The sequence below is a fragment of the Chiloscyllium plagiosum genome, chromosome 45 (genome assembly GCF_004010195.1).
Source record: "Chiloscyllium plagiosum isolate BGI_BamShark_2017 chromosome 45, ASM401019v2, whole genome shotgun sequence".
NCBI classification, from domain to species: domain Eukaryota; kingdom Metazoa; phylum Chordata; class Chondrichthyes; order Orectolobiformes; family Hemiscylliidae; genus Chiloscyllium; species Chiloscyllium plagiosum.
In genome coordinates, this window is record NC_057754.1 from 3,659,479 (window position 1) to 3,672,748 (window position 13,270).

The window sequence follows — 13,270 nt, forward strand, 5'->3', positions numbered from 1 at the left end:
ACTCCCCCACCCCAGGGAGAAGACTTTGTCTACTTACCCTATCCATGCCCCCTCGTGGTTTTATAAACCTCTATAAGGTCACCCCTCTGCCTCCAAAGCTCCAGAGAAAACAGCCCCAGCCTATTCAGCCCCTTCCTATAGCTCAAATGGTGGCCCAGTGGTTAGCACTGCTGCCTCACAGCACCAGGGTCCCAGGTTCGATTCCAGCCTCGGGCGACTGTGTGGACTTTGCACATTCTCCCAGTGTCTGTGTGGATTTCCTCCGGGTGCTCCAGTTTCCTCCCACAGTCTAAAGATGTGCAGGTTAGGGTGAACTGGCCGTGCGAAATTACCTGTAGTGTTAGGTGCATCAGTCAGAGGGAAATGGGTCTGGGTGGGTTACTCTTCGGAGGGTTGGTGTGGACTTGTTTTCACACTGTAGGGAATCTAATCTAATCTAACATCCTTGTAAATCTTTGCTGAACCCTTTCAAGTTTCACAACATCTTTCCTGTAGCAGGGTGAGCAGAACTGAACGCAGTTTTCCAAAAGTGGCCTGAGAAACATCAGCTGCACCTCCACTATGCAGGTCTCTCAGTATTCTGAGAGTTTCAATCAGAATCCACCCCCCCCAATCCTTCTGAGCTCCCATTGAGTACAGACCCAGACCTCAAACCCTCCTCACCCCCTTCATCCTGGGGTTCACTCTTGCAACCCCGCTGTGCGACACCAGCACATCCCTCATTAGACACCACAAGCAGAACAGGCCTGATCCTATTGAACGGCAGAGCAGGGTTGAAGGGCTGAATGGCCTACTCCCAGTGTGTATGTATCAATGCCGTTGAGCCAGTGTATGTTGATCCTGAGCCAGCTCAATCCCGAGAGTCATCCTGCATGGGACCTGAGCAGTCCTCCACAAGAGGAACTTTAGCTGGTGTCCAAAGGTAATGGGGGTGGGGGGAGGGTGGGACGCTCAGGTACATAAGCAACCTACTTTCCCCTCAGGGAGATCCCAGAACACTTTCTCGGAGCTTTGGAGATGGTACAGCCCCTCTCTGACAGCAATGGTTCCGGCCTCACCTTGTCAGACGCCTGTTTGTGGAGCTGCCTTAGGCGTCGCTGCTTTTCCAGCTGTTTCTGCAGCTCCATCTCGGCCTCGTCCTCCTCGATGGCCACCGGGGAGTCAGGGGCTCGGGCTTCATCTGAGGGCGAGAACACACCGTTGCAGATAGGTCATGGTAGGGAGCCTTCCACGCACACCCTGAAGCAGCACAACACCACTCGACCAAACTCAGCACCGCACAGAGGGTCGGCGCCGCACAGTCAGAGGGTCGGCGCTGAGGGAGCGCCGCACAGTCAGAGGGTGAATGCTGGCCACCAAGAGGGTTTGGAAACTAAGAGGAGACATTTTACAACAACAACAAAAAAAAAGGTCATAGACTCACACGAAACAGACCCTTCGGCCCAACCCGTCCATGCTGACCAAACATCCTAATTGAATCCAGTCCCATTTGCCAGCATTTGGTCCATATCCTTCTAAACCCTTCCTATTCATATACCCATCCAGATGCCTTTTAACTGTTGTCATTGTACCAGCCTCCACCACTTCCTCTGGCAGCTCATTCCACACACGTACCATCCTCTGTGTGAAAATGTTGCCCTTTAGGTCTCTTTCAACCTTGTCCCCTCTCACCTTAAACCTACGCCCTTTAGGTTTGGACTCGCCCAACCTAACAGTGCCAGAGTTGGAGGCAGATGTAGTTCAGTGACCAGAGGGATGGTGGTGGGGAGGGGGCACATTTCTGACGCTCACAGAGGGTAAAATGGAGGAGACCAGCCAGGAGTGGAGGGGGTTGCTCACCTCCAGGTGAGGAGGTGGATTACAGGGACGACAATGACGAGGGTTTACAGAGTGAAAGCCGAGCGCCTCCCATCGCTCTCCCCATTCGGACGTACCGTCACTGATGTCCATGTTTTCCACACGCATGTCGTCCGATACAGTCTGTACCTCTGGGGCGGCTGCCTCTGCTTGCTCTGTGTTGCCTTCTGCCTCCTCCCCGCCGTGGAACTTCCAACCTCGGCCACGCCCCCTGTCAGAGACGACAGACACGTCAGAGTAAATGCCTCACGCCTCCCAGCAGTTGGAATCTTTATCCCTTGCCTTCTAATCGGAAGCTGTCCTGGGTAATATCACCGGAAAAGTAATCCACAGGTTAACGCTCAGGGACGTGGGTTCAAACCCTGCTGTGACGGCTCCTGGAGCTTGAACTAAATTAGCAAATGCTCATCTTAGTGATGGTGACTCCAAAACCACAAGACGCAGGAGCAGAAATTAGGCCATTTGGCCCATCGAGTCTGCTCAGCCATTCAATCATGGCTGATACGTTTCTCAACCCCATTCTCCTGCCTTCTCCCCATAAACCTTGACCCCAATTAACCTATCTGTTTCAGTCTTAAATATACTCAATGACCTGACCCCACAGCCTTCTGTAGCTGTGAATTCCACAGATACCCCACTCTCTGGCTGAAGAAGTTTCTCCTTATCTCTGTTTCCCTTTACTCTAAGGCTGTTGCCCTTGGGTCCTGGTCTCTCCGACCAATAGGAGACATGTTCCCAACGTCCACTTTATCCAGGTTATTCAGTATTCAATTAGATCCCTCCTCATCCTTCTGAACTCCAGTCAGTATTGTCCGAGATTGCGCGAACCTTTTTCGTACGTTAAGCGCGATTACTGTCAAACTCCATCTGGCCCTCGAGGGAAGAAAATCTTTTGGGAGGCGACAGCCTAGAGGTATTATCGCTGGACTGTTAAAAGCAGAGACCCCGGTGATGCACTGGGGACCCGGGTTCGGACCCCACTACGACAGATGGTGGAATCAGAATTCAAATCGGGTCAGGAAAAACCCATCTGGTTCACTCATGTCCCTTGAGGGAAGGAAACTGCTGTCCTTGCCTGGTCTGGGCCTACTCGTGACTCCTGATCCCACAGCAATGTGTTTGACTCTTCACTGTCCCTCTGGGCAATTAGAGCCATAGCGGTCCACAGCACGGAAACAGGCTTCGGTCCAACTAGTCCGTGCTGACCAGATATCCCAACCTAATCTAGTCCCATTTGCCAGCACGTGGCCCATATCCCTCTAAACCCTTCCTATTCATTTACCCAGATGCCTTTTAAATGTTGTCATTGTACCAGCCTCCACCACATCCTCTGGCAGCTCATTCCACACACGCACCACCCTCTGTGTGAAAAAGTTACCCCTTGGGTCTCTTTTATATCTTTCCCCTCTCGCCTTAAACCTATGCCCCTCTAGTTCTGGACTCCCCCACCCTGGGGAAAGTACCTTCTCTATTAAGGAAGGGCAACAAATGCTGGGCGCAGCCCTCACGCTGTGATGTTAAAAATTGCCAGGCTGGCCTGTAAGTTACCGCACAGCCAGAACGATGAGGTCAAATGATGAAGTGCCCTCTGAAACGGGCGGGTGACTTACTCAGTTTGAGGAGTAGTTAGGGATGGGTGGTAAGTGGTCCCAATCGGATGAGGAAACAGGCCACAGGGCAGTGGGAGAGTGGCTGGTGCCCAGGAGCTCACCTGGAGCCGTAGTCGGTGACCGTGCTCTCGTGCCCCTGGACGAGCAGGTCGTCTGCTTTCAGCTTTGTTTCCTTCTTCCGTATCTTCTTCACTCTCCTCTTCGTTTTCTTGAACGTAACCTGCGAGAGAAAGGGTTAATAAAAGAACACAGAGCTCGCACCGTCTCCGCCCCCACCGAGTGTCGGCGGCTGCCCAGAACCATCCCACACAGCCCTCACCTCACCCCACCCGACTCCAGCCTCACCATCTCCTCCTCGGTGTAGAATTCCGAAGCCAGCTTCAGCTGCGGCGTGTCGAGGGTCTGCGCCTGGCTCCGGAGCGTCTCCCGGATCTGCTGCAGCTCCTTTTCCCACGATCCGTCGGCGGTCCCTCCGGCCTCCAGCTTAAATGACTTCTTCTTCTCACCATCAATCTCCTCGTCGTACTTAGACAGGATGGACTTCCCCTTAAACTTGACAACAACAACAACATTTAAAAACATAACCAACTGACAAAAACGAGGGGTGCCTCAGTGGTTAGCACTCTGCCTCCCAGCGCCAGGGACCAGGATTCGATCCCACCCTCGGGTGACTGTCTGTGTCAAGTTTGCATATTCTCTCTCCACCCCCCCCCCCCCCCCCCCCCCCCCCCCCCCGTCTGTACGGTTTCCCCCACACAATCTGATGCACTTCGGCCCAGTTCTCCTCTGCACTAACCTGCCGTGGTCTCCCTTTTCCGTCTGAGGAATCTATCTTTCAGATATTAACCCTCCGGAATATTCTCTGCCTCCTTTCTGGAGTACGCATCCACATATATATCTTTTATCATCTTGTCTTGCTGTTGCACGTCCCTTAGCCTTTCAGGACTAAACACTTCTGTCTGACCCTCTACCTGTTCAGGCTTTTCCTGCACCATTACGTCAAACAGGGTATCTGCTAACTGAACCTCAACTCCTTCATCTTTCTCTTTACTTTTCACTTCATGCTGTGACTTATGATCGTGGGATCTGGTTACCACACAGTCTGGGAAAATACCAGGATATTTCTGTTTTAACTCCTCAGTTTCTTGGATTGGCCGTGCTAAATTGCCCCATAGTGCCCAGGGATGTGCAGGTTAGGGTGGATTGGCCGTGCTAAATTGCCCCATAGTGCCCAGGGATGTGCAGGTTAGGGTGGATTGGCCGTGCTAAATTGTCCCATAGTGCCCAGGGATGTGCAGGTTAGGGTGGATTGGCCGAGCTAAATTGTCTCATAGTGCCCAGGGATGTGTAGATTAGGGTGGATTAGTCAGGGGGAAGATGTCGAGTAACAGATTCTCGGAATGGGTTGGTGTGGAATTGTTGCGCACACTCTAAGGATGCTAAAACAAATCAATCTGCCCCCGGTCACAGCCAACCCACAGGGAGGCCCCCTTACCCCCTACCTACACTAACCCCCTCACTGAGGTAGGTGGACCGCTCCTGCCTCAGGCGAGACCCCCTCCCACTGGGAGGGTGTGCTGGAACCCACCACTGCCATGTCGTCCACGCTCTCCTCCTCCTCGTAGGGCTTGTAGTCGGGTTTCTTCTTCTTGTGCTCCACGTTCTTGTCGGCTCGCTCCTTATCCAGGATGTTAACGTTGACGAGGACGTCGTCCTCCTCATCCAGGACCCCTGAGAGGGGAGGGAGGGGGTGGGGGTGGACAGAAAGGTGCAAGAAAAGGGTCACGTCGCACGCCCTCTGTCCCGGCTCTCTCAGCGGGAGGGGAGCCCCCATCCCTCGCTCTCTGGAAATAACTCACTTCCAAATCCACCCAGGCGTAGATCAACAACCCTCCGCAAATCTCTCCACTTCTGAAGCTGCCGGACACTCTCCCGCTCGCCCCCCACCCCCCCCGCCATCCGAACGAACCATCGACACAAAAAGAATCTGTTCACCTCTCTCCCCATTCTTCAGACGGTCACCTTCGAAATATTCCTGCTCCTTATCCACTCCAAGTGTTCTTTTAAAATTTCACCCCCGATAGCCCTCAGAATGCTACCGTCTCATCATCGGCTGTGTCTCAGGAGGCCATTCAGCCCCTTCCCATCATTCCGTTACCTCCCGGCCGTTATGTGCCGGGACTCGAGCAAACTGCTTACCCGGTGAAAGTCTCTTTCCGACAGCAACTCTCAGGGGGTTCTGAGGTGACGGACTCTCACGCGGCTGGGCGCGAAAGTGCACATCCCCAACACTGACTGAGCTGCTTTAACTCTTAAAAAAAAAAGGTGTGACAGCAAGGTAGCCACTTACCTTTGTCCTTCAGGGTGAGCACCACTGACTGTCCTTCTGTGAAGGCCTCGATATCATGTTGCACCGTCAGTCCCTTCAGGTCCCGGGACGTGTAGGCAGACTTGAAAATGACAAGGAGGGAGGGTGTGGGAGAGTTAGCAGTTGACACGACGCGACCACCTGGTCCCTCCTGGGATGCTCGAACCCCAACTGCCCCACTGTCGCAGAGCCTAGCTGGTGCACGCTGCCATTTTTAAACGTACTCACAGCGTGAGGGCGTCGCTGCCTGGGCCCAGCATTCAGTGCCCATACCTAACTGCCCAGAGGACAATTGAGACTCAGCCACATTGTGGTGGGTCTGGAGTCACGTGTAGACCCTCCCTTCCCTGAAGGACATTAGTGAACCAGATGGGCTTTTTCCAACAATCAACAAAGGATTCATTACACTCTTAATTCCCAATTTATTTATTTTTTTAAATTGTGTTTAAATTCCATGGGTGGGACTTGGAACACAGGTCTCCAGAACATGATCTGGGTCTCTGGATTAATAGTCCAGATTAGAGTGATGCTGGAAAAGCACAGCAGGTCAGGCAGCATCCGAGGAGCAGGAAAAATCGACGTTTCGGGCAAAAGCCCTTCATCGGACCTTCATCCTCGGATGCTGCCTGACCCGCTGTGCTTTTCCAGCACCACTCTAATTCAGATTCCGATCTCCAGCATCTGCACGTTCACCTCTCTGGATTAATAGCCGAGTGATAATACCACTAGGACGTCACCTCCCCCCCATGTCAAGAGCAACTCTTCTCCCCTGCCACTAGCTCAGGCCTGTTCACACTCAGAAACGACGAGTGAACTCTTAGCAGACTAGAGCGCACAACTGCGCTGAAATCAGACTAGACCCATCACGTTAACGCTGTTTCTCTCTCTCTGCACAGATGCCACCAGGTGCTTCCTTGTTTGGTTCAGATTTCCAACAAGCCCCTCCGCTGTATTTTACTATTATTCTCAGAGCCTCGGTGAGGCCACGTCTTGAATACCGAGAGCGGGGCTGCTCTCCTTACTCAAAGGAAGATGTATTGGCCACAGAGAAGGTGAAGGGTCGATGGCGCGGTGCTGACAGCACTGAGCTGTTCCTGCCACTGGTGTGGTTACTTAAGGGAACATCTTCAGTTTGGCTCTGGGTGAGCCAGTCTGAGCAGGAGAGCCCATGAAGCACATCCAACCAAAAGGCAGCTCACCAGCTGTTTGGGCAAATGTGGTTAGATACAGGGTAAAGCTCCCTCTACACTGTCCCCCATCAAACACTCCCAGGACAGGGACAGCACGGGGTTAGATACAGAGTAAAGCTCCCTCTACACAGTCCCCCATCAAACACTCCCCAGGACAGAGACAGCACGGGGTTAGATACAGAGTGAAGATCCCTCTACACCGCCCCTATCGAACAGTCCCCAGGACAGGGACAGCACTGGGTTGGAGACAGACACCTCCCATTCATTTATTCTTCACAGGCACATCCACCAATCACAAGATAAAGCAATTGCTCACTCACCACATGGATCCCAGCCCTGTCAAGCCCCGTTTATGATGTACAGAGATAGTGTGTGGACCATCATCTCCTCACCCTACAACGGATATCCACCCGTTTAACTGACGCCCAGCACGACCCTCTAATTTTTTTTTTTAAGAAACTGGGCTCATCCAGACTGAGAGAGCCAACAGCATCCTCCCCTGGAAAGCACCGAGTGTCCCCTCACCTGTCTCTTCGTTTGCATCTCCTCCTCGATGAGGTCGCTGATGCCAAACTCTTCATCCATTTCCTCCAGAAGCTTGGCCTGTGTGCAATGGGCACAGTTAATCAGATGAGCACACTGTTCGGCGCAGTCAACAACCCGGCTTTATCACAGTGGGCTCCTTCCCTGTCTGCACCCTCACACGCAAGGGTCAAAATCCCGAGTCTTGTCAGCTGAGAATTCCCGGGGAGATTCTGCAGGAAGGCAGAGCTTCCAGAGTGGGAGACAGTAGCTGAGTGATAATTAACAATCACGATATTCTGGGGACCGTCAAATCCCACTGCCAAAGCTGATCTGCGTAATGCAGGCCGTACCTGATACTGTAAAAATCACAGAATGCCTACAGTGTGGAAACAGGCCATTCAGCCCAACAAGTCCACATCGACCCTCCGAAGACCATCCCTCCGAGGTGCATTCCCCAATACTTACTCCTAACTAATCCACCCTAACCTGCAAATCCCTGGACACTATGGGACAATTTAGCACGGCCAATCCACCCTAACCTGCACATCTTTGGACTGAGGGGGGGAAACCGGAGCACCCGGAGGAAACACCACGCAGACACGAGGAGAATGTGCAAACACCACACAGACAGTCGCGCCCGGGTCCCTAGCGCGGTGAGGCAGCAGTGCTAATCATAGAGTCACCGTGCCACCCTGTAATGGCTGAGGTGCAGTCTACACTCAGGTGACCTTTTCGTGCCAGTGCCTGCTGAGCCCGATGTTGGTTTTACGTTCCCGGACACATGGGTGCAGCGTGGAGTGAGGTGCAAGCCTCTGCTTACCCTCTTCTCGGCCATCTCCTTCTCCCTCTGCAGTTTCCTGCTCTTCTCCACCCAGGCCACAGCATCATCGAGCCAGCCATCATCATCGCCGAGAGATTTCACTTTCCTGCACCGCAGAGAGACACACAGAGAGGAGGAAGTCAAAACGTGCAACTCAATCTAGTCTCATTAACTGGTTCCCCACACAACGCAGCCCCGCCCATTCCTCATCCCCTCGAGTACCTGGCTAGAGACAAAAAAAAAAGCTGCAGATGCTGGAATCCAAGGTAGACAGGCAGGAGGCTGGAGGAACACAGCAAGCCAGGCAGCATCAGGAGGGACAGGCAGGAGGCTGGGGGAACACAGCAAGGCAGGCAGCATCAGGAGGGACAGGCTGGAGGGTGGAGGGACATAGCAAGCCAGGCAGCATTAGGAGGTGGAGAAGTCAACATTTTGAGGTAACACTTCTTCAGGAGTGGGGTTGAATGTAAGGGGGAATTGCAGATAAAGGGGGTGGTGGGAGGGGCAGTGTTTAAGGATGATGCGTTGGATGCAGAGACTGCTGGGATGGTAGGTGAGGACAAGGGGCAATCTGTCTTCATTGTGTTTGGAGCAGGCAGGTAGAAACGCTTAAGTACCTGGCAGCGGTGAGCTGCCTTCTTGGACCGCTGTAGTACCTCAACATGGGGTGGTTACACCCACAGCGCTAGGAGGAGAGGGAAGTTCCATGGTTTGGGCCTGGCAACACTGAAGAAGTGGCCTATACCCTTCCACGTCGGGGGTGGTGCGTTCCCATCTATCTACCCTCTGGATGGGGAGAATGGTGGGCCTGAAGAAGCCTTGCTCAATCGTTGCAGAGCATCGTGCAGACACTGTGCGCCAGCTGGTGGAGGCAGGGAATTTGTACCGAGTGCCAATCGAGGCTGGGGAGTTGGAGAAGGGGAGGGGGGCTGCTGCTGCTTTGTCCAGGATGGTGTCTCGCTTCTCGAGAGTTGCTGGAGTTGCACTTATCCAACAAGGGCAATGAATGCTTTGCAATGCCCCATCCAAAAATGGATAAACAAACGTTCTGTAGCCCAATAGTGCTTCACAGTTTTATTTTTGATTCATTTGTGGGCTTCTCTGACTGGGCCCGGCATTTATTGCCCTGTCCCTAGTTGCCCCTTGAGAAGGTGGGGGTGAGCTGCCTTGTTGAACTGCTACAGTCCACCTGCTGTGGGTTAACCCGCAATGTCACAGGGGAGGGAATTCCAGGATTCTGACCCAGCGACACTGATACACTTCAAAGTCGGGACGGTGAGGGGCTCAGAGGGGAACTTGCAGGGGGGTGGTGTTCCCATGTATCTGCCGCCCTTCTTCTTCTCGATGGAAGTGGTGGTGGGTTTGGAAGGGGCTGTCTGATGATCTATGGGTGAGTTGCTGCAGGGCTTCTTGTAGATGGTACACACTGCTGCTACTGAGTGTCGGTGGGGGGAAGAGAGTGGATGCTTGTGGATGTGGTGGGAACCGCTTTGTCCCAGGTGGTGTAGTATCAGCTCAGATAAAAGCTCTATTCCTAATGAAGGGCTTTTGCCCAAAATGTCGATTTTCCTGCTCCTCGGATGCTGCATGAACTGCTGTGTTTTTCCAGCACCACTCTAATCTAGTATCAGCTCAGCTAGCTGAATAGCGAACATACACTTCGGAGCGACACAGACTAGACATTCCGATTCCCACTCCAGCCTGGAGGGGACCTTGCAGTTCTCTCCCTCCCCTTCCCGCCAGAAGGTGGAAGTCAATGGAACCCACTTCAGAGAGAAGACTGCCAAGGAAACAGATCGAGAAGGAGCAGATGACAACCCTAGACAGAGCACCAATGCCACGCTAAACCCACGATCATGGCTGCATAACTGTTACCACCTCAGCGAGAAACATTCCTGGAAGTCTCATTCAGGCTCCCCCCTTCCTCATCTGCTCACTCTGCAATAGCCCAGAGGAGTTTCCAGCTAGAATAGAGTCCAGGGTGGCTGGGGGAGGGGGGGGTGTGCGTGGAAGCTGAGTGGTCATAATTATAGTACTCCAGGAAACTCGCTTCAAATCTCGCTGTTGAAACTTACCCACATGGTGGGTGGGTTTCACAGGCACTGAGATACAGCATTGCGCCCAGAGCTTTCACAAGTTTTGGTACATTTCTATCAAGTCTTTTCTTTCTCTGACAGGATGTTCTGCTATAACGCAACAGTTGTGGAAAACCACGGTGTCGAAGATCACTAACAGAAAGTTGCCAATCCCATTCAGTAGAAAGTTAGCATTATCCAAACAGCATCCACAATTCATCAATCACGGTATAGCCAATTCGTGCTGACAAAACGCGTGTTATAGCGGAACAATCCATACAGTGTCCCACCAGGGGCTGGCTAGGAGCAGCTCAGTTCCCAGGGACACAGGGTAACCAAGGGTCTCGCACGTGACCTACCCCAGCTTCTGATTCAGGAGGCGTTTCTCCTTCAGGGCAGCAAGTTTCACCCGAATGTCCTCCTGCTGCTTCATGGCGATGGGGTTAATGGCTGGGACCACAACTGGGTCCTCTTTCGTTCCGGCCTCAGCTGCAGAGAGACAGAGAGAGAGAATGTGTTATCACAGCAACTCCCTATGTCACCAGCCAACACTACCCTCCCCGCTTCTGGTACAGTCATTGCTGATGTGTGGAAATCCCCGAGGGTGGCAGTCGCATGGCAAGATCCCACAGAGTGTCAGTGACCTGATGGAGAACATCATAATTGCGGGGAGTGGGGATTCTCCGCACCTCCAGAGGTCCGTTACTGTGAAAGGGGTCTCACCTAAAACACCCTCCCCACCACAGGGCATCCAAGATGATGGCCCCAAGCCTCTGGAGCAAGGACTTGACGTGACCCCCTGGTCCAGAGGTGAGGCAGTGCTGCCTTCTGAGATGTGGAACCGTCAACTTTAAATCCAAGGGAGAAGGCAAAAAAGGTTGTGTCTGATGTTAGTTCGGACCGTGAGACACTCGCTCCGTTTTCAAATCCTCACAGCAACATCAGGATCTGAAAAACAAGTGGCCTCCTCTCCTCTAGAGGGCTTTCCAACCCCAAAGATGGCACCTACCTCACCTTCATTCTCACACAGCACAGGGGGCCATTTACGGCCAGTGCACGTCCGACTTTGAAAGAGCAATTCAGTTAACCCCAGCATCCCCCCCCCCCACTTTACCCACAGCCCCACAATCAGGGATGTTTAAGGTCAATCATTTATCTGGTGCCCCCAGCCATCTTAAAATTCCCACAGAACCCGCTCCCAACCCCCTTTCAGCAGCACATCCCAGTTCACAACGACTCTCCACATTAGAAGTTTCATTTCCCACTCTTTACTGATTTGCTTCAGCCTGCGTCCTGAGGGGCTGACTCTGTTGCCTGTAGAACTAAATCATTCAGTCCTTGTCCCGATTGCAAGCAAATCTAACTTCTCCCCTCCACCCTCTGTTGCTGTTGTTGTTGTTGGAAGAGCCCCCAGTTCTCCAGGTCACTGAAGTCTCTTGTAGCCCTGATTCCATTCTGGCTCCGCAAATCATCCTGAACCCGTCCTCCCTACACAGCAGTGTGGCTTTAAGAAGAAATTGGACTCACTCTTTTTCGAGTCATTTACTTCCAGGGGTTTGAGCCCGAGTTTGGCTCTCAGCTTGCTGTGGAGAACAAAGAAGAGTTAGATCCAAACACTTTACGTTTCGATAAATGCTGGTCACATCCTGGGACGTCCCCAAATGTCTCACGGCCAATCAAGTAATTCTAAAGTGCGCCAGGCTGCCAATCCACGCACAGCAATGTTCCTACAAACAAGGATATCACGACTCACCCTGGGTCAGCTGTATCCCAAATGCTGGGTGGCGAGTGAACACTACTCCCCAAGGACACACAGTTAACCTCCCTGTTTTGCTTCCCACGGCCGTGGATTCTTTTTATTAACAAACGTCGACCCAATAGGGAAGATGGAACCTCAGTTTAGTATAACAGTCTCGCGCTCCCTCGATGCTGACCCGCCGACCGCGCCGCGCTCCCTCGGCCACGGCACTCCAGAAGGACAGCCCACCACCCGCCCTGTGCCTCTGATGTTGCCACGACAACCAGCACAGATCGACAGGACTGAACGGCCTGTGACAGGGGCAAATTCACTCACTTCGTCTCTTCGATGCTCAGTGAGGCGCTCGCACCACCGGACTTGGTTCCAGGAGCTGAAGGTAAGAACAACGGGAAGGTTTGAAGAGGGTTACTGGCTACACAGCAAAATCCCAATCGCTGACCACAACCACCTACACCCACAATTCACCTGCAATCCAAGAATGCCCAAAAACCCTTGGGGCAATCGGCTGGAGCACTGCTGCAGGGACACACCCACACTGCACTGGCACACCCCTTCCTGCTGCTGCTGACCAGAACGACCCACACCCACCTCCTGGTGCCCAACCCCTCACCTGGAGGCACAACGTCTGGGTCAACCTCGCTCCAACGGGGTGCGGGAAGGGGATACCTTGTCCTGGCACCTCTTAGAGGAGAGACTCTGATCCCTTGTCTCCCCCGCCCCCTCACACCCCTTTGCATCCCAAGTGTAAACCTCAACCTTCTCCGGCTGGGGGGGGGGGGGGGGGGGGAGAAGAAAAGTCTCTGACCCCAGACCTCACCCCGTCTCAGGGTGGGGGTGGGGGTGAGGGAGGAGGAAGAATCTCTGAAGCCGACCCTAGCTCCTGCAGGGGTTACGGACTGAACTCTGACACTCAGCCCGCCAGACTCTGGCGCCAACGCCCGCCCCGGTCTGTGTGGGAGAGATTGAGACTCTGACGTTTCCCCCACCACCCAGGGACGGGGCAGAGCAGAGGAGAGACTCCGCCCCCCCCCCCCCACCCCACCCCACCCCACCCCAAGCCTTGCTC

At 53.4% G+C, this 13,270-nt stretch overlaps 1 protein-coding gene across 1 annotated transcript in view; it reads right to left on the bottom strand.

The window, feature by feature from the left end:
- The window catches only part of LOC122543987 (U4/U6.U5 tri-snRNP-associated protein 1-like), a gene marked incomplete at its 5' end in the record, with an annotated part of 27,066 nt that extends 14,401 nt beyond the window's left edge, over window positions 1–12,665 (bottom strand). The window contains 11 exons of the mRNA XM_043682996.1: window positions 972–1,180; window positions 1,935–2,068; window positions 3,569–3,687; window positions 3,813–4,019; window positions 5,056–5,198; window positions 5,818–5,917; window positions 7,551–7,628; window positions 8,371–8,476; window positions 10,805–10,934; window positions 11,973–12,028; window positions 12,520–12,665. Of these exons, the coding sequence (XP_043538931.1) occupies window positions 972–1,180; window positions 1,935–2,068; window positions 3,569–3,687; window positions 3,813–4,019; window positions 5,056–5,198; window positions 5,818–5,917; window positions 7,551–7,628; window positions 8,371–8,476; window positions 10,805–10,934; window positions 11,973–12,028; window positions 12,520–12,665 (1,428 nt within the window). The remainder of the gene's footprint in view (window positions 1–971; window positions 1,181–1,934; window positions 2,069–3,568; window positions 3,688–3,812; window positions 4,020–5,055; window positions 5,199–5,817; window positions 5,918–7,550; window positions 7,629–8,370; window positions 8,477–10,804; window positions 10,935–11,972; window positions 12,029–12,519) is intronic.
- Between the last annotated feature and the right edge of the window lie 605 nt (window positions 12,666–13,270).